The sequence below is a fragment of the Delphinus delphis genome, chromosome 5 (assembly GCF_949987515.2).
Source record: "Delphinus delphis chromosome 5, mDelDel1.2, whole genome shotgun sequence".
Classification (NCBI taxonomy): domain Eukaryota; kingdom Metazoa; phylum Chordata; class Mammalia; order Artiodactyla; family Delphinidae; genus Delphinus; species Delphinus delphis.
Genome location: NC_082687.1, coordinates 51048662 through 51070213, shown reverse-complemented (window position 1 = coordinate 51070213; position 21552 = coordinate 51048662). Strand labels below are relative to the sequence as shown.

The 21552-nt window shown below is 38.5% G+C and overlaps 1 protein-coding gene across 8 annotated transcripts in view; it reads left to right on the top strand.

The window, feature by feature from the left end:
- The window catches only part of RUFY3 (RUN and FYVE domain containing 3), an 84346-nt gene that overhangs the window by 6677 nt on the left and 56117 nt on the right, over positions 1-21552 (top strand). Inside the window, exon 1 of one of the 8 annotated variants that reach the window (XM_060012424.1) lies at positions 8852-9720. The exons of 4 other annotated variants lie outside the window; for them this stretch is intronic. In XM_060012424.1, the coding sequence (XP_059868407.1) occupies positions 9543-9720 (178 nt within the window). In that variant the 5' untranslated portion in view covers positions 8852-9542. Of the gene's footprint in view, positions 1-8851; positions 9721-21552 lie in introns of those variants that run through there. 3 more of the 8 variants (XM_060012428.1, XM_060012425.1, XM_060012429.1) reach the window with 3 other exon arrangements.

Sequence of the window (21552 nt, the reverse complement as noted above, 5' to 3'; positions counted from 1 at the left end):
TTGACAAAGCAACAGTTTCAGAATATTAGATGTAATTTTTGAGTCTTTGTTTTGGCTGCTCTGCTATTGATAATCATGGGTTCATTCTTTCAGAGTTTTCTTTTTTCTTAGTTCTCATCTTAGCTTCATTCTGGATACTAGAGGATCCTAAAAGGTTCTTCATTAGATAACAGAAATTTTACTGTAGTTCTGTAACCCAAACAATTATGAATAAAGAATGTGACTAGTAAGATAGTAATGGTACTTAGTGGCTACATTTATAGAATATTTTTATGTTCTAGGCAGGGAGGCACAAACTTCACATGTATCAGTACTTATCAGTTTGGGGGGTTATATTTATAAGAGGTATTTCTTAGAATTTCCATTAGATGGAAGAGCTAGTGCATAAAACTACTCACTTAACAATGAAAGCTGAAAAGAAAAAAATGGGGAGGAGTAGTTCACATAGAATTCATATAGGTAGGTGCAACATACGTTTTTCATCAGAGTATTTGATTCAGTCTTTTAGTGATATCTAAGCTATTATGAAATAAATTCTGATAGAGTAACCTTGGATTTAGAAGATTTTTCTGGAGATGTAGATTCTTTGGTTTAGGAAAAGTCTTATCTCAAACTTTAGCGCACATCAGAGTCACCTGGAGGTCCTGTTAACACAGATTTCTGTCCCTGTCCCCAGAAGTGTTTTTTGGTTTTTGTTTTTATGTTTTTACTGATATATAATTGACATATTTTTAAAATTATTATTTTATATTGGAGTATAGTTGATTAACAATGTTGTATTAGTTTCAGGTGAACAGCAAAATGATTCAGTTATAGATATACATGTATCTATTCTTTTTCGAATTCTTTTCCTATTTAGGTTATTACAGAATATTGAGCAGAGTTCCCTGTGGTATACAGTAGGTCCCTGTTGGCTATCCATTTTAAATATAGCAGTGTGTACATGTCAAACCCAAACTCCCTAACTATCCTTTCCCCTCAACCTTCCCCCCCGGTAACCATAATTGACATATTGTGTTAGTTTCAGGTATACAACATAATAATTCAATATTTGTATATATTGCTTTTTTTTAACTGAAGGACAGAGAATGAATTCATATTCCTCAATAGTCTGAGTATCCAACGCTCATGTTGTTAATCACTGTGTACTCCCTCACCAAGGCCTTAAAGAACCCAGTTTGGGTAGAAGGCAGTAAAGAAGTTCCTGGGTGGGAGAGACAGCAGAGGAAAGGTGGCAAAGAAAGCAACTTTTCAGACTGAAATAATAGTATTGGCTTCAAAACATGTTCACCTGACTGTATTTTGTCTCTCATCTTTTCCCTTTTTTGTTTGACTTTTAACAGAAACCTATGTGTTAAACAGGTAAAATTTTATCAAGAAGCTGAGAACATATTTTTCTAGTGTATGTTATAGGTAGTAGAAAGTCTAGGTGGATGATGATGAGAGTTTAGCCAAATTAACTGGATGAAATAATGATAATTCCTTGTTGGCTAATATTTTTGAAAATTCCTTAAATAATGAAACAAGTTGCATAAAAGATATGCTGCTTCTCTATCATTACACAATAAGTAACCTGTAGCCATCATAAATAAAAGTAGAATCCCATTTTAAGGAACTTTGCAGAACATCACAACTTACATTTCTACACAAACCTTATTAACATTATAATGTCTTCCTACAGTGCGACGTGGCTCAAGTATGAGCTTTAAATTTTATTTTGGGAAGTTAGTAGTATACCATAAGCATAAAGAATTGGTTTGAAATTACGTGAAAAGAAATGCTTTTAGAGTTACAAAGGCAGTGGTACTCGAGAGGGTACCTATCAATACTGTCACGCCCTCTACTGTAGCTATGTTTGAATAATTGTGAAAAGTTCATAGTCTTCCTAAAACATAACAGATCAGGAATCAAGGGCTGCTGGGCCAAGATGATATTCCTCTTTGCACAACCCATCTTAGTGAGTGTCTGGTTCTAGACTTGCTCCATACGGAATGGACATGACACTCAGCATGTGTCAGAGGGAGTGTCATGGATGGTGGGGCAGAGGCGGGAAAGTCTGAAACCTCATGATCCATAAGGAAAGGAGAGATTAGCAGACTGTGACAGCAAAAGGCATGTAGAAAGCGGGAGAAATTGTTTCAACATACTGCCTTTAAGAATATGGTTTTTCTCTCTAATTTTAGAATCTGTTTATGGACTGTCCACAGACATTTATCTGCTTCCTCTGCCTTTTTTATGAACTTAGGAAATCTGGTCACCTGTTATGAAGGCTTGGTAAAATTCTGACCCCTCTCTCCTCTTCCTTTCTCAAGTCCCAAGTGATGCCCCAGCATACCCTTTACTCAGATCGCCTTTTTTACTTTCCTCTACCTTAGTCCCTTGAACATTCATCCTTACTGACTTTCATTTCATGTGATTGATAGGGTTTTTGGGTTTTTTGGGTTTTTGGGTTGTTTCCCAGTACTCTTGAAAGCAGAATCACATATTAAAATGATGATAATGGCTGCCATTTACTGACTGCTTACTTTGTGTAAAGTACCATGTTGAGCATTTTACTTTCATTACTTCATCTAACTCTGAAGTAGTGAATATGAGTATCGCCATTTTGTCAGTGAAGGAACAGGCGCAGAAATAAGCACTCAGCTTCTAAGTGATGGACCTAGGATTGACTGTGGGCATTCTGGCTTGAGTCCACATGCTCTCAGCCTCCTTCACCACCTCCCATAACTGGAATCACATCCTAAACTGGAGGCTCCTCTTTAGGCAGCAGTAGCCCTCTAGTTCCTTGTTCTACCTGATAAAGCCCTATTTGCTAAAAATGAATGAATGTGAAATTCACAAGCCACCAGCGTGATAGAGAAAATAGGTATGTAAGCAATACTGAATAGCCATGTGTGTAACGGGGATTTAGAAATTTCTTAAACACCTGTAATTTTCTGTTTCTTGTCTATTGCCTTGTTCTTTCTTCATATCCATAGTGGCTAGACATAATAGGTGCTTTATACATATTAAATCATTGAATCTGTTGTGTATAAATGAATAAAGCCTGTGTTAGAATGACATGTTTGTTGGGGCATAAATATAGCTTGATTTTCTAGAACTTGGGGGCTTTCATGGTTGAAGTGAAACAGGAGGGTGGAAATATATCATTGCAAGAATATAGAGTGCTTTAGAGTTATATATCTATACCAACAAGTATCTATGGAGTATCTGGTATTTGGTAGGTATTATTTTAAGCAAGTGTGTAATGGTGTGTAAAACAGGCAGAGTTCTTCTCATGGAGCCTGTGATCTTTGTGAAGCTAGTTATTTAGTTCCATGTTTATAGCTGAATAAATTGAGACAAGAGGAGGATAAGTTTCCCAAGATTGTCTACTAAGTAGTTGGTAGCTTTACATCTGTAAATTATTACCTACTGCCACGTAGCCATGAGATCCATTTTAGTTATTAAGGTAGGAGTTATTTTCAGTCTTATGCTGGTTAATTTTACAAGAAAAATATTATGCAATGTAATAGTCCTGGTGGTGTTTTTAGCAACCATAACTCAGCTTCTCAGGTATACTCATAGTATATATTATCTTCCTTGGAATATCTACAGAGTAATACTGAGCCTGCCAAGTATATAAACCTAGACTTGTAGCAATCTCAACATTAGAGGAGGATATAATAGATCTTCGTGTGGGGGAGGGAAGGAAGTGAGAGGGAGGACTGGAGCATGTGACAAAGTCATGATCTTTCAATTGAATAATCTTATAATTTAGCAGAAACATCTGGGCTTTCCCAGATGGCATCATGATGGTAATTCATCAAGGGAACCCTTTTGTGCTAACAGCAACTAGTGAACTTGGGGGGAGGGGATGAGACTTTTCTTCTTAAATTGTAAAACGGTGACCCAGGAAGCCTTGGGTAACAGAACTTGTGAGTTTTACAAATTGATGTAGTTGCACAAGTTGACAAATTTTAAGCACTATTGTGTGCAGAATAGGAACTAAGTAATAGGAGGAGTCAGCTAACTGTAAAAGAAGTAAGTGAAGTGGTCTCTTACCCTCAAACCTGTTGAAGAAGAATTGGCATACCTACCAGAAATCTATTTCTGAAAAGTATCTAAATAATATCATTTAAAACGAAAAAATTAGAAATAACCCAAATGCTCACCAGCATGAAAATAGATCAAAAATTGTTTATACATACAATGGACTGTTACCTTGTAACACAGCAGCCCAAAGGGTAAAGTACAAGCTACACACTACAATGTGGATAAGTCTTAGAAAATGCAGTTTTGAGTGAAAGGCTTAGGTTATATACAGTATCAAACCCTTTTCGCTACAGTTAAAAAAAAAAAACAAGCTAAAATATTATTTAGGCATCCGTGTATTTGTAATATTTCTAAAATAAGACAGTGATTTACACAAAATTCAGAAGTAGCTGCCTCAAAAGGGGAGGCAGGAATTCAGAACAGAGAAGGAGCATGTAAATGAAAGACACTGGTCTGTTTCTCCAGTTGGGCAATGGTTTCATGGGTATTGGTGATTTTTTTTTAAGAATTAAAATTAGGCATCGAAGTTTGTTATTTAAAAAAGTTCTGAAATGAGTCATTTTAGAAAATCGTTCCCCCCCACTTCATTTATCTTTTAACACTTCTGGATGTATCAGGTGTTCTTAATATGTCCACCCGGATAAGTAAATGTGGCGGGAACTCGGTAAGATGGTTTTTTCAATGGTACAGTTAAGCAAGTGACATCCTTCACAATAGTCAGGAAGAATCTGGTTTACCCTTCGCCAGCACAAGCAGAAAGATACATGCCGGATTCTCAGCTTCTCAGAAAATGCCCACTTGGGAATTCCCTGTGCTCAATGGTTAGGATGCAGCACTTTCACTGCTGGGACCTGGGTTTGATCCCTGGTCAGCGAGCTAAGATCCTGCAAGCCTTGCTGCTTGGCCAAAAAAAAAGAAAGAAAGAAAGAAAAGAAAATGCCCACTTATTAAAAACGTAAACTAGATGTATAAGGGTGACTAAGTGGAATATATGGTTTGTGAAACATTAAGGTGTAAAGTATGAAAGCGGTTAAATTTTTTCTCTGCTTCAAATCTTAACTTTGTTGAAATAACTGTTTAGGAAATTTCAAGAGGACCTTGCCTGTGTTACTTTGTTTTGTTTTCCTTTATTTTCCCTGAGTAAAGTTTAATCCTTGGGGTGGAGTGCTGAAGCTGCAAAGTATAGAAGAAAAAATGGACTTCATGGGCATTCTAGAAGCAGCTGGGGATCCTGGTTCTGCCACTTGCTAATTGTGTGATCTTGGGCCAGTTATGTGGCTCAACTTTGGTTTCCTTGAATGTAAAGAGGGAATATCAATACCTACTTTGCAGGATTCTTTTTTTTCTTTTTTTTTGGCTGCATTGGGTCTTCGTTGCTGTGCACAGGCTTTCTCTAGTTGCGGCGAGCAGGGGCTACTCTTTGTTGCCGTGCACGGGTTTCTCATTGCGGTGGCTTCTCGTTGCGGAGCACGGGCTCTAGGCGCTTGGGCTTCAGTAGTTGTGGCTTGCGGGATCCAGACCGCAGGCTCAGTAGTTGTGGTGCACGGGCTTAGTTGCTCCTCGGCATGTGGGATCTTCCCGGACCAGGGCTTGAACCCGTGTCCCCTGCATTGGCAGACGGATTCTTAACCACTGCGCCACCAGGAAAGTCCCAACTTTGCAGGATTCTTGTGAGGATTTGATATGATATTTACAAAGCACCTAACAGAAAATAAAAATTCAATAAATGGTAGCTACCTTAAGTAGTAATAATTTTTCCACATCGTATAACAGGGCCATTGGGTGTGACAAATCAGCCTTTGTCTTATAATAGTAGCTGAGTAAATATACTTTAAAGGAATGTAACTACTAACTTTGAAAAGTGAATCTCATTTGCTTTGAATCAACCATAATGTGGAAAATTCATGCTGGGTGAGCAGTTAGAACATAGTATTGTTCAGATCATTATCTTGGATTTGAACTTCACATAGCCTTGTTAATTCTGTTTTAGGGCCACAAACTGTACCCCAGACCTCCTCACAACTCTTTTACAAATATATGCTGTTATTCTCAAGTGGAATCAAATGAGAAAATAGTTCAATGCAGCTTATAATTAGTGTGTTTATGAGAAAAGATTATGAAAAAAAAGTTCAAGGTTTGTATGTCTTACTGATGACTTAATATTGCCCTTATATTCTAAGCTAATATGTTTACATAGTAAAAACATTACCAAGCAATATTTAAAATTATTTTTATTAGTCCTCTATTTAGTGTGTGTTTTCATAGTAAGTTCATTGCTTATGAACAGAACAATGAATAACTGTCATGTTGAAGACTCAAGAGTGGTTACCTGCAAACAGGTATAACTGGGTAAAAGTACAGGTTTTCCTGCCCACCCACAGTTCTTATTTCTGAAATAACTGCTAATACCCCCTCAAACTGATAGGTATGGGAAAGTCAAGGGTAACCAGTGCAGACAGGTTTTTCTCTCCTTGGCAGAAGTTTTAGTTGCTTTGGGCTTCCTTCCTTGTGTCTACCTGGAGAGGACCTTTGGAAGGAATGTTAATCAAGTTTCTGTGCTTATTGACCTAGATGTTTTTGTTTTGCTGGTACGTTGTAATCAATCCAGATCTCCTGTTCAGGGTTAAATAAATGCTTATTGTTTGGTTGGTGGGAAGATTGTCCATCATGGTTTGTGACAGGCTGAATTCAGGTGTTGGTGGACACAGGCAATCCCAGAGCATTCAGATTAATTCACATATTCACAGTTCTATATTTTAAGAATGTATCAGTGACCTAGAGTCTTGATGTCATATGTACAGATAGCCAGGGCTCTTTGGTATTGTGGTTCCAGGAACTATTCAGTGTAATTTTAAAGATTTTAATGACTGCTTAACGGTGTTTTGAAGTATTACATGGCTTAAAGTGAAACTATAAACTATCTCCCTTTAAGTTTTAATCTATAAAGATGTCTGGCTAGAAAGGAATTGGACTGTAATTAAATGTGAATGTGTTAAATAAAGACTTATATTCAGTATTTGGATATGTAAACTCTGCTTCCTTGAAGAAGTGATCTTGTCTTAAGCTGCATGCCCAGTGCCTGGCACATGGAGTACTCTCAGTGAATATTTACTGAATGAATGAATGAATGAATAGCTCTGGTCCAGATGTAGAATAATGTTGGAAGAGATTTAAATAGAAATGAATAAACCTAGTTGGAAAATTTTATTTTCCTTAGTAACTTGCTGACGTTCTTCCTAATTATAAATAAGCATATACGTATATATATTCTTACATTGTACCAGATTGCCTTCCCTCTAACAATATGAAAATACCTGTTTACCTACAGAATCTGGTTCTGAGCATTTTTTCTTTGAGTTGAATCTCAAATTAGGATGGAAGCATTTATGAATTTTTTTGTATTTGCTGTAAACACTTTATTCCAGTATGGCTTTCCTTTTCATTTACTTAAAAAAAATTTGTTTTATTGAATTACAGTTATTTACAATGTTATGTTAGTTTCAGGTATACAGCAAAGTGATTCAGTTATTTATATGTATGTATGTATGTGTATATATATATATATATATATATATATATATACACATATATATATATATATATAAAATACTTGGGCTTCCCTGGTGGCGCAGTGGTTAAGAATCCACCTGCCAGTGCAGGTGACACAGGTTTGAGCCCTGGTCTGGGAAGATCCCACATGCCACAGAGCAACTAAGCCCGTGCACCACAACTACTGAGCCCACACACCACAACTACTGAAGCCCGTGCACGTAGTGCCTGTGCTCTGCAACAAGAGAAGCTACCACAAATAGAAGCCTGCGCACTGCAACGAAGAGTAGCCCCTGCTCGCCGCAACTAGAGAAAGCCCGTGCACAGCAACGAAGACCTAACGCATACAAAAATGAATAAATATTTTAAAAAATTTTAATAATACTCAAGGAGAAATTTTTCTTTCAGTTTTTAGATAACCCTCTGATAAGAAATCCTAGAACACAATAAATCATCTTGGGACATATTTCTTGAAGTTTTGTGCTCCTCCTAAAAACCAGACCCTTAAGTAAAAACAAACAAACAAACAGAAACTTATTTTCAATCGTCCAAAACATTTTCAAAGAAAATCTTTGTCATCCCTTATCTCCTTGTTATTTATGTAGCTCAGAAAGCAAGTACCTAACTTCTTGCTACCAAGGCATAATGGTCTCCTTGGATAGTATAGATACGTGGGCGGGTGGGTAAACTGGTAGATTGGTTTAAGAGAACTGGATAATGTGCCCTTAGCATGTTCCAAGATGGGAGAATTTTTAAGGTACTAGAAAATAATCTAATGCAGAAACTTGGTAAATACAGCAATATCAGAAGGGGAGGGGGAAATTGCCATTAATCAGGAAGGATTTTACTTTTTTCACTTCAAGTTTTTTTTTCTTGCACTTCTGTCCTGTCTACAAAGTTAGGTCTTTGTACTTTAGAGAAGGAAATTATGAATGCCTGAGAGTATGGTATTTAAATGGAAAATCTGCTTTAGTTTTTCTTAAAACACCACCTTTAGCAGAGCAAAGAATTTTGATAGCTAAGTATATAAGGAAAAAAGAGGTGAATTATGTGCTTGTTAAAGTAATCTAACTACCTCTTTTACCATCTTTGCGGTGCAGTATTACCCAGTATTAAGTGTCTTCCTGTTATCCAGCCCTTTTATCCCACAGAGAGGGGAATTGATGAGGATATGTGCATTGTGTTATGTCTGATCACAGTTTGACTAGCATAGTCTGGAAGTGGGTTGTGCAGGATGAGAGCTAGCAGCCTAATTGCTCTCCCTGCATCAGCAGCATCTATAAAGCATCCTGGGAATTGCTCGCCCTACGTTCAGAGCAGCTGGTCACATGAGCCTGAATTTTCAGTTCAGTTCATTAGTCAGCCATTTTGGTCAACACCCTGCTTACTGCGCACGACCAATCCTATTAGAACTCAGCATCCCAGCTCCTCTGAGCAGATCCTGGAAGTGATTTCTGCAGTTCAGGATTTTTTTTTTTAAGCTAAATCGAAAATATTGGTTTATTTTTTGTTCGTTTTTTTTTTCTTTTGTACTTTTTTCTTTTTCCTGCACAGAGAAGGAGGATTTTTCACTTACTCATACAGAGGCCAGTTTTTCAAAGCCAGCTAAGGTAGCATCGGCTGTGCAGGATTTCAAGCCTCTGGCTCAGCTGAAAAAGAAGGAGGTAGGGAAGGGAAGATAACAAGAGAGAAGCTGGAAGAAGACAAGCATCATCTTATTTTGCTAGGTGGTAGGAGCTGTCTATGAGAAGAGATAGGGTAGAATTGTTTATCTTGAACAGTTAGTTCTTAAACCATAAGGTGTGTTTTTTTTAACCTCCCCCACCCCGTTTCTTGAGAGCTTTGTTGCAGAGCTTTGGATTGGGGGTTTTTGTTGAGGAGGCTTTATTTTTGTGCGGGGTGTGTGTGTGTGTGTGTGTGTGTGTGTGTGTGTGTGTTGTGGTCCCAGCTGAGTCATCATGTCGGCTCTGACGCCTCCCACCGATATGCCGACCCCCACCACTGACAAGATCACACAGGCTGCTATGGAGACCATCTACCTTTGCAAATTCCGAGTGTCTATGGATGGAGAATGGCTCTGCCTGCGAGAGCTGGATGACATCTCACTTACACCTGACCCAGAGCCTACCCACGAAGGTATGGTTAGAACCCATCCACTAGTATCTCACCAGCATCCCCATTGTTACTCGGGCTGGGAGGGTCAGGGAAAGGCAGGAAGAACCCATGCTGTAAACTATTAACAAGCCTGAAAACCTTTCATCCTTACCTACCACCAGCTCCCCTTCTCTACTTTACTGGGAAAAATAATTTTTCCCTGCCCCCTGAGGTATCCTTTCAAAAGATGCTGGTGCTTGTTCAGAGTTCTTTGTCTTGAAGCCTCTAAAAAGAACATTTGAGGTCACTTATCACATCTGACCCTAATCAACAATGAAAAAGCTATTAATTCTGATTAGATGCTAAAATATTATAGAAATTGTAGTGATTCTTAATAAAGATAAAAAAGCATGACCATAATTATAGGGTTGTACATGATATAGTTGAAACGCTCATGAAGGGTATCCTATCATCAGGATATAATGTTAAATAGGCTATGATATCTAGAAAATATTTGGTCAAACATTTTTTTCTTTAATAATATAGATTATAAGGTTAGATGAGAAAGCAGTTTTCCATTCAGTGCTTATTTAATGAATATGGTGTCTTAAAAAAGCACAATGCCTTAAAAAGGCATGATTGATAAGGTAATTTCTTCCCATGGAACCTATTGGCCATTGCTTTTTATAAGTTATTTGTGGTATCTATGATGACCCATTTGAAATTTCCACTGTCAGTACCTTTGAGACCTTTGTGGTTCTTGACTTGTGACTTTCTCCCAGAACCTTTTCTAAATTGTGAGAGCGTTTCATCTTCTACCCCTAAATTCTCTTAGTACAGTAAGAAAGAGAATTAACATGAGTCATAATTTGAGTCAAATTGTTTTGTATTTTTATGTAGTGACCTCTTAGCTAGTGTTTATTCTCTACCCTTAAAATAATGAAGACAGAAATGCTCACGTATGAGAATAAATTCTTCATAAAATCTGCCTAATATTTAGACATACTGCAGGATAGAGGGCACAAGGTGAATTGCACTTAGCAATTGGGTTAGGAAAAGTGATTCCTTTCCCTTGACCTAGTGTCATTGCAATCTTATCATGACTCAGATTTCACTCTTTGTGTCTGAAAAGGATTTTATTTTCCCAGTTAGACACTTTTAGAGAGGGTTAACATCACAACACAAAGCATTCATTTGGGTGTGTCTTTAAGGGCAATGTTTAAGTAGTTTTTAAGGCCCTTTGCATCTTTTAACAATTGATTTGTCAGCTGGACAGCTTCCTTTGGCTCTAAGTTTCAGAATGTACACAGGGGTTAGAGGACATCAGCTAGAACTGCATACAATGCCAGTACTGTTAAGAACAGCCTCCAAAGCTTTAAAAATCTTTAGGGAAGAAAAATATATTTTTAGAAGGCTACCAAGAAGTCTTTTAGCAAATGCCTCAATTTGCATATTTTGTTTTAAAATATATTCATTTTGAGAGTCATGTGATATCAAATATTCCCTTAATTATAAAATTTAATGTGTCAGTGTCTCAAAATAACTTTTAACAAATTTAATAATTTGAATACATGTTTGTTTTTTGAGCAAGATTCCTGTGAGTGAACAAAAGTGAGCTGTTTGGTTCACATAAGCATTTGTAGTGGTACTGTTTAAATTCAATATGGAGAACTCTGTGATGGAAAATGTATGAGGGCTGCAACCTAAGCTTAAGTGGCACATCCTTAGATTAAGGGAAACAGACAAATAGGAAGTTCCCAACACCTTAGAGTCAACTCTGGAGGGTGTGGAGGAAAATAGAGAAATGCTAACAAATGAATTTTGGAATTCTGCCTTAAATTGGGTAAAAGAAGAAACAATTTCAAATGATTAGCACTAGAAGTAGTAAAAGAAAGTCCAGACCCAGGAAAACATCTATAGGTTTAGTGATCTAGGAAACCAGGTAAATAAAATACAGGGATTTTGTTTCCTTGCTCCACTGGCTAACTCTGGATGTCTAAACAGTCATTTGAACCAAAGAAATGTCTGCTTTAATATTGATGCTAGTGACAATTGTTAAGTTTAATTTAGCTACTAACCTTTAAGTGGTGATCACCAGGCCAGTGATAATGGGAATCTTACTGTGTTGACAAAATGGAGCACCTGGTGCCCAGGCACAGGAGTATTCATAGAATACTTCAGACATCTGACCGTGCAAATCCTGCATTGGGGCCCTCTGACTCCCACAAGAGAAAGGGGGCAAAAGCATAATGTATCCTCTTAAGAGGATAATATAGACTAACTTTGTGGCCTCAGCACTACAAGCATTGCGGTTTCCAACTTTTGTTTTCTGAAAACAGTTCCTTCCTTCACTGTGCTGTCCAAAGTGTAGGCCTGGACCTAGAATTTCTGCCTAGCTTAACTCTTAAACACGTGGGAATAAAAACTCACTTAATTATTTCAGTGCTTATTGGTGGTCAAGGAGGTGATCTTTCTTTCACTTCTTCTAATACACTTTTTTTTGAAAAACCTGGAGCAAATCTCCAAATCTTTAATTGTAAGGAGAAGGTTCAGCAAAGGCTTCATCCAGTAAGTGACACTTGGGCTGGGCTCAACCTTGCGTGATAACTAGACCATCACCAGGCTGACACCGTGGCGGGTAGGGGTTGGAGGGGATGTTTCAGACAGTACATAGTGAGCTGGCCAAGCTTGGGTATAACAAGTAGTTAGGACTGGTACCTACCAGATAGTAGGTTAGGAGGATTAAATGAGATACTTAATGTAAAGTGCCCTATAAATTTAGTTATTTGTGTAATAGTTATTCATGGAGCAGTGGTTTGAGCTGCAACAGTTTAAGCCCCATTCTTAAATCTATTGCCGTTTTAGTGTGTATTTCTGTTTTTATATCTAACTTTCTGGAGTAGTGTAAACTAGTTGTTTACCAGACAGACTAAAGGTTAGTAGCTTAAATTCATATAAACGAGAAAATAATCGGTTAAAAATAAAACGCAGTTATCAAGAAATACTTCTTTTCCTATTAACCTTCTTTTAAAGAAGAGGAATCTGACATTGAGAGGTGAAACGCAGATGATCGGTTTAGTACAGTTATAATATACCATTTGGTTATAAAGACAGCTATAAGCTTTGAATTATTTTTTTGACTTAGAAAATTTCCTTCTCAAATACAGATAATAAGAGGCAGACTACGAAGAAATGATACATTGAGCAGGCACATTGAGGAGAGAATCTCTGCTCAAGTCTTTGATTTTAGTGTTACTATAGAGAACTGTATGTGATGGCCGACGTGCTGTTACTGCGTAACTCTGCAGTTTTCCCCTGGTAGTTGCATTTTGCTTTAGTGTTCATTAGACTACCTGGCACTTATACTGTAATGTATAAAGAGATAGCTTATATGTAACATCTGTGAGTGTAGTAAAATGATACTGCACCACATGCAAGGAGTGTGTTTTGGTCTGTCAGTTGGTCAGAAATATTTATTGGGCATCCCTTCATGCAAAGTCCAGTTCTAGAGACTAAGAAATAGGTGGCCCTTGCCCTCAATGAATTCACAGTCAAGGAAAAGAGAGAAAAGAGATGAAACAAAGATGTCAGAGGCTGCTGTAAAACAAGTGTGAACTACTTAGTTGCTAAAGGACAATCCTGTTCCTTAGGAACTGGACATGGAATTCAAAGCCAGGTAACACTTAGAGTGACCACACTTCCCAAAGGACAGTATGGGTGTAGATTTGGGATCAGGTTTTTCCATTCAGTAGGGAATACGCTACTGATATAACAAGCAAGGAAAAATCCCCTGAAGATGAAATGGAAAATGTTTGTTATCTGGTGACTGTGGAAAGTGTCTGGTGCTGAGATAACTCCATTGACATTTACTAACGTACTCTTACTCATTAATATCACTGCACACTAGTAAAACCCCATTCTGCTTGGGACCTGCATATGTTTTAATGAAAAAAGTGCCTGTCCCAGTGGGCATTTTGTCAGGGGAAGCCAAATGGCTGTTTACCAAGAAACTTCATAGCATGAATTCACTACAGTCTAGTGCAGGGCTTCTAAATCTGGAAACCATGATTCAAAAAATTATATGTAAAATTTTACGTTTGTGCTTTTTTTTTCCTAGGGGAAAAATCCTTAGGGTCTGTTAGAACCCCCAAAGAAAAAAAGCAGTGTTTAAAAAACACAGTTTTTATCATAAGATCAGAATTTATGCTCCACACTATGCTAGGTCCTGAGGTACAGCACAGTGAATAAGCCCACTCCTCCGTATTTTCTGAGCTTATTGACAAGTGGGAAGTAGGGTAGTTCAACAAGTAAAATGGCAATCACTGCAGTACCATGGTACAGAGCCAATGTATGAAATATATATGTATGAAATTATATAAACCAGATTTAAGGCATCTGGCTATTGTAGTTTTCTGCTATGATTAAACAAATAGTGCTGTATGTGTTAGGCCATAAAAGAGGGATTTATGTGCTCCGTTCCACAACAGAAGCTTAATTTTGTCTTTCATTTTAGTTTCCGCAACTACCAGGATCTAATTATGTCACATCCAGATTCCTACACCTACTTTTAGCTTTTCTCCAAACCATTTCTCTTCCTATACTGATTCATTCTTTATAAAATTGCCAAATGAGTCTTCAAGAAAGTAAACTTTTCATTCTTGTACAAGAGCCTGTTTCAGGCAGCCTTTATATTGAATGTAGAATATTCCTGAAAAGGTGGTAGTGGTGGTGGTGGTGTAGCAAGAAGAGATGCTATGTTTTATTGAGCAGCTACTTTGTGCCAGGAACTGTTTCCTCTAAGTAATATATATGAATTATCTCATTTAATCCTTACAAAAACCCTTTGAGCCTAGGTACTGTTATCCCCATTTTACAAATTGACAGATTCAGAGATGTAGTAAGTGTTGGAGCCTCCATCCAACCCACATGCAGCTCACCTACACCGCAATTCAGTGAGTGTACGTCCAACAATAGACCTGTGTGTCATAAAGAACATCTTCCTCCCAGTCTCTGGTGACATATTTCCAGTAGTTTTGTACACAATTGAACGTGGCATTGACCAGCTTATGTCCAGTGAGCATCCAAATGAGGCCAAAAGCATGCCAATTGGGGCAGGCTTGCTGATTGCCATCAATTAAATTGGATACCTTAGCATTTTATCCACTTGGGGTTTTTTTTTCCTCTTTCCACCCGTTTTTATAAAGCCCATAAAAATATTTACATAGTTGTGCAGATGCTGCGAAACAGTAAAAATGGCACACTGCTGAAACTGACCTGGTGGGCAGGCAGCACCTTTATGTGCTAAATTTAAAATGTTTCTCAAGTAGATGTGCAAAATGACGTGGAAAGCTGTTTGTGGTAGCAGTAATGTTCATGATTATGGATTGTCTGAAACAGTAACGACGTTGAATCCTTATTCTTTAGCTAACTATTCCCATGCCCTTCTTTTGGGTAATTTTACTTATCAAATGTTTTTTCAAACTCCTTTTCAATGCTTACCAATTTCAATCAGGCTGTGATTCTGCACTTTGCCAAAACCCTGATTATTCTTGTTGTTATACTATTCCCGCTTTAGATTCTCCGTGCTGACATTAAATTAGGAAAGGGTTCATCAGTGAACCTTTTCCAACAAGTCCAATATCCTTCATCTCCTGAATCGTTGGATACTGTCTGTGTCGCTTGATTGAATGCACTTTAAATCATTCTCCAGTGATTTATTTTAACCTATGTGATTCATACTTCATGAGATTATACAGAAAGTTCTTTAGGGTAAAACTTCTGCATCCTTCAGAAGGCCTTATATTACTGTGTACTGTTTATTGTAGCTATCTACCACACTTTAGGTGAACTCATTAATGCCTCATAACCCCAGAAAATAATCATTCTTAAAAGAAAAGTTTATGAAAAGATTATTGGAATACCTTCCCTCCATTACACATAACTTATGTTTCTGGGTATTTTAAATTTTTAAAAATCATTTATCTCATATTATAGACTCATTGTATCTTATTTCAAAAATGGAAGTTTAGGGCTTCCCTGGTGGCACAGTGATTGAGAGTCCGCCTGCCGATGCAGGGGACACGGGTTCGTGCCCCGGTCCGGGAAGATCCCACATGCCGTGGAGCGGCTGGGCCCATGACCCATGGCCGCTGAGCCTGCGCGTCTGGAGCCTGTGCTCCGCTACGGGAGAGGCCACAACAGTGAGAGACCCGCGTACCGCAAAAAAAAAAAAAAAGGAAGTTTAGTACAACAGATAATTTGTTGTTGTTGTTTAAAATATCTATGAATAATATTCAGTGCTGATGAAAGTGGGAAGGCTCAGATAGGGCTCTGCTAGTAGGATATATATTGGTACAGACTTTTTGGAAATCACTTTATCGGTGTGAATCAAGAGCCTTGAAAAATTAAGTTCCAGTTGTTTTACCAGATATCTATCCTAAGGAGATAATCAAAGATAAAGGCAAAATATATAGGTATATATATTTATCACTGTATTATGATTTATAGTAGCAAAACTTTAAATGCAACTTAAATAACCTAATAGGAAAATTGCTCAATAAATTGTAGAGCATCAATACAACAAACACTAATAATGGTGTTGTGGAAGAATATTTAATGGCAGGGAGTATTTTTTAAAATATAGTAAGTTTTATGGGCTTCCTTGTGGTGCAGTGGTTAAGAATTAACCTGCCAATGCAGGGGACACGGGTTCGTGCCCCGGTCCGGGAAGATCCCACATGCCGCGGAGTGGCTAGGCCCGTGAGCCATGGCCGCTGAGCCTGCGCGTCCGGAGCCTGTGCTCCGCAACGGGAGAGGCTGCAACAGTGAGAGGCCCACATACCGCAAAAAATAAATAAATAAAATAAAATATAGTAAGTTTTAAAAACTGTCTCCCAAGCCACATATACACTGTGGTCACAGTTTTTTTGCTGCGTTGGGTCTCAGTTTCCACAATTTGATTTAAATATAGGTACACGTACACACAAGTGAAAGGAAATGTACGAAAAATGTAAAAAAGTGGTTTTCTCTGGATAGTGGAACTACAGATGATTTTTATAGTCTTCATACTTCATTATGTCTTCCAAATATTCTACAAGAGGATATATTACTATAATCAAGAAACAATGTTATTTTTTTCTTTAAAGAAAAAAGCTTAATGAAAACTGTAGATGTGCAGTCATCCATCTTTCTAACTCAGAGTTAAGTACCTTACATGACAGAGTTTCCAACAGCCATGAATAGGAGAAATAGCCTAAAAGTGGAGCTACTGGGCTTCCCTGGTGGTGCAGTGGTTGAGAGTCCGCCTGCCGATGCAGGGGACACGGGTTCGTGCCCCGGTCCGGGAAGATCCCACATGCCGCGGAGCGGCTGGGCCTGTGAGCCATGGCCGCTGAGCCTGCGCGGCCAGAGCCTGTGCTCCTCAACGGGAAAGGCCACAACAGTGAGAGGCCCTTGTACCGCAAAAAAAAAAAAAAAAAAAAAAAAAAAGTGGAGCTACTGCTTTAGATTCAATTTCCACTATAATTTTTTAATATTCCTAGTAAACATCTTGAGTTTTTCCAGGTCACAGGTCAGGGTTTATTTTTTGGCATGCTTTGTTTTCAGAGCTGTCTAAATGCTGCATGCTGTGCACAAGGGTGACCCACAGCACTTAGACTTAGGTGCATTTAGTACAGCATTTGATTTATTCCTTTCCTGTGTTCAGAAAATAAAACCTGAGTTGTTAGGATTCTCTGTTTTACAGAATCGTGTTGTTCTTTGCTTTCGCTCTGGCACTCCTCCTTTTGTAATCTGCCCTCAGTGAGATTATTGGAATATCTGTTGCCACCAACCCGGTTAGCCTCATAGTCAGGTTCTCTCGAGTTGTGATTACGTGTGCACAAGGCAGTCTTCGTGAACTTCTCAAAGTGAAGAGGTTATAGCTTTTACTACCATCTCAGAAGCCTACCAGACAAAGTTCTTTGGACAAGGTTCATCCCTTCTTGTTGTTCTGCTCTGGGAATAGTCTGGCTAGTCACCTTTCCAAGGTAAGTTTTACCCACTTGCCTCTGAGATTTTATAAAGTCCTAAATCTGGGAGAGAAGTATCAGCAGAGTTCCATTTGTACCTCAATCTGTAATGAAACCATAGAAGAGCTACATGTTTCCTCTGAGCTGACTGTAATGTGCTCTCCCTAAAATCAGCTTTCTCCTTCTGATTTCAGGTCTGCTTTCAATTTCTTCCCAACTCCCTAGTACTCCTGTCACTGGAGTCTGCTTTAGTGCCCTGTCATTAATCACAGTGCCTTACTACTGTCTTTCCTCTTTATTGGTGAGCTTTTTCTGGACCGTTTTTGAACGGAGCTTTTACTTTAATTTGTGACTTTCTTAGTGTAGTTCACATTAACTCTTCTTTGGGTTATCAGCGCCTAGTGCCAGAAGGTTATTTGTCCTAAGCTAATCATGGACATCTTTGTCATTTTCCAGAGGTACATGCTGTACCAGATTAGATAACTAATACTCAGTGATGGATCTCAGATTGGAATTCAAGCTGTTGGATTCCCAAGCCTGGGTACCTGTGAGACCTGGCTAGGAAGAGAGCAAGGCTGTCACTTGAGAGCGCCCACAGTATTCTCTGTGCTTCAGTGTGGTTCTGTATTATTTTGGGTTTGTTGGTTGTGCCCCTTTTTTGGGAAGGTGGAGAGTATAATGGGGCATGATTTTCCTTTGCTGTTGTTCTAACCCCACTGGGACTGCTATGAAGTACTTTTGAGTACAGGGAAGTAAATACTAAAATTCATTCCCTTGCAATTTTTTTGTATTTGAACTTTGCCAGAGAACAAATAGCTGAATTTGATGAGCTTAGAAACACATGTGTAGAGGGACAGTGAAACACACTTATTGTCAAATGACCCCTAAGTATTTATTTTTCATCATAATTAAATTTCCCCCAATAAAAAAATATTATATCAGCATATTGAAAATACTGGGGTTCTCTTAGAAAAATATATTTAGAATTATATATATATATATATGAATTTTAGTGAAAACAACTTTATTTTTAAAGTTGTATAATATACTCGCATTTAAGAGTCACAGAATACAGACAAGTAAAAATATATAAAACAGTAGAATTCACCTAAAATTCTAGCACCTATCAGTAACCACTGGTAAGGTCTAGCAACCTGATTCTCTTTTTTAATATATACACATGTGGTTCGTTTACAAACTCGCACAATTTTATGCATGTAAGGTCATCACATACCTGTCTTGTGTGACCTGCCGTTCTTCTCTCCACTTCAGTAAATAGAAATCTCTACTGCCTCATTTAATGTCTTCACTTGTTTGGATGTGCCATGATTTGTTTACTCCCTTATTATAGATATTTAGGTTATTTCAAAATTAGGCTACCCCAAACAGTTTTGGTACATCATTATGTTTATAAATTGAACACTTTTCACTTGAACAATTTCATTTTTAGAAGTGGAATTTCTGGGTCAAATAGTAATATATTTTACTTTTTTTATACACATTTCCAAGCTGCAGTAAACATTAAAAAAAATTTAATGCCATGGTGTCATGAATTTTCATATTGGCTGCTTCTTTGCAACTCATTTTCATCTTTTGCCACTGCAGTTGGTTGTGGTTTCCCACACTATTAAAATCTGAACTTTCAAAGGAAACAGTTGTGGGGTTTTAGGACAGTTGATTCAGCAACTGCAAACTGCATGATAATATTTTATCTGTTTTTTGCGGGGGGGAGGTTCTTTGAGCTAGTGACAATGTCCTAGCAGAAGAGAATGCGTTTTACTGTTGATTGTACAGTGAGAAATTTCACACTTCTCTAAGATCGCTATGGTTTACTTTCTACAATGAAAAGGCTGCTGGAATTTCCTTTTTCTTTCTCCAAGAGCTGTAAAACTTAGGGTATGTATGAGATGTACTCTGTGTTATCTGAGAATTTCACAGTGTCCTCTTTTACGGGCAGCAGCTACCCAGTTGAGGTCCAGTTAGTCAGAGACATTATTTTCTGCCATTGCAGCCATTCAGGCAAGAGGGCAAAGGGTCTCCTGATGCAGTGGAGGCCCCTTTTTTTCATCCCCTCACTCCCCGTCAGGCCCTGTGTCACCTAGCTGCTCACCTGACTTAGGAATCTGTTTTATCTAATACCAATCCCTTTTTACCTTGTGTCATAGTTACATAGTTCTCCTCAAGGGCAGTGTCTGTGGATACTTCATCTTTGTCTCTTCTGTACAGATTAACTGTCCTAACTGCCTTAGTAAAGCCCTGTGCTCCCCGTTCGAAAGCCCTGTGCTCCCCGTTCGTGCTCAGCAAATATTAAACGGCTCAAATGTTGATAACTGTATTGGAAAAACCTGCATTCCTCCTCTTGTGTCTCTCTTTTACTTTCACACAGAACACTTCACTTCCGACACTTCTTGTCACCAAATGTGTGGGATTTTTCCCAATGCCAAGCAATTCCATGACACCAGCTGGGTGTCCCACAATTTAACTCCTTTCTGACTCTGTCTACCTGGAGATAACATCAGATCCCACAGATCAAAGGCTCAGACCCTCAAGACTGTTCCCTCCCAGCCCACAACCGTAACACTTCAGCTGCCAAATGCAAGTTGTAGGGCCCCAGGTCACCCACCACTTCTCTCTGGCTGGGCTACAAATCACAGATTCCCATGACCTCTCTCTTATATTCAGTTATTTGCTAAAGAGCTCACAGAACTCAGGGAAACACTTAACTTAACGTTTGCCAGTTTATTAGAGGATATGATAAAGGAAACAGATGCACAGCCAGATGAAGGGATACGTAGGGTGAGGTCTGGGAGGGCCCAGAGCGCAGGAGCTTCTGTCCCTGTCTAGTTGGAATGCATCACCCTCCCCGTGTGTGAATGTGTTCACCAACCTGAAAGCTTTCAAACCCCATACTATTGGGATTTTAAGGAGCCTTCCTCACATGGATAAGACCAATTTTTAACTCCATTTTCAGCCCCTCTCGTCTCTTCAGAGAGGTGGGGGAGTGTTGCTGATAATTCCAAGCTTCTAATGATGGGAACCAGATCCCATTCAGGAGCCACCCAGAGTCACCTGATTAGAACAAAAGATGCTCCTACTGTTCTTAGCACTGAGGAATTTATACGGTTTCAGGAGGCCTCTGTCAGGGACTGGGCATGAAAACCAAAGATATATTTCTTATTATAAATCACAGTGTCACAGTAACTTTTTTTTTTTTTTTTTTTTTTTTTGGTGGTACGCGGGCCTCTCACTGTTGGGGCCTCTCCCGTTGCGGAGCACAGGCTCCGGATGCGCAGGCTCAGCGGCCATGGCTCACGGGCCCAACTGCTCCACGCCACGTGGGATCTTCCCGGACCGGGGCACGAGCCCATGTCCCCTGCATCGGCAGGCGGACTTTCAACCACTGCGCCACCAGGGAAGCCCCACAGTAACTTAATATTACCTTTTCCAGGACCATTTGTATTTCTTTGCAGATATTTTTGTTTTTTATTATACTTTGAGGAGAAGATAGACCTTGGCCTAAATTACTGGTTTATTATAGCAGGCCCTCTTAGCATTTTTTTTAAGTTAGCTTGACAGTTCCTCTGCTAATATTTATTATTAGGTTACCAACCTAATTATATTATTGTTTAGCAGTGTCTCAGCTGCTAAATTTGTCCTTGTTCTACTTACACTGACTTATGTTCTTTCCCTGTGTTTAATAGTTAGTTTAGTTTTTTGTTTGTTTGTTTGTTTGTTTTCCCAATCCCATTACCTCTATTTCCTTTGAATAATTATGGCAAATATACTTAGAGGACTCCAGTTTGTAGCCAAATCAAAATACAGGGCACATATTGGTTTCTTATAAATGTAAAGTTGACATTGAGTA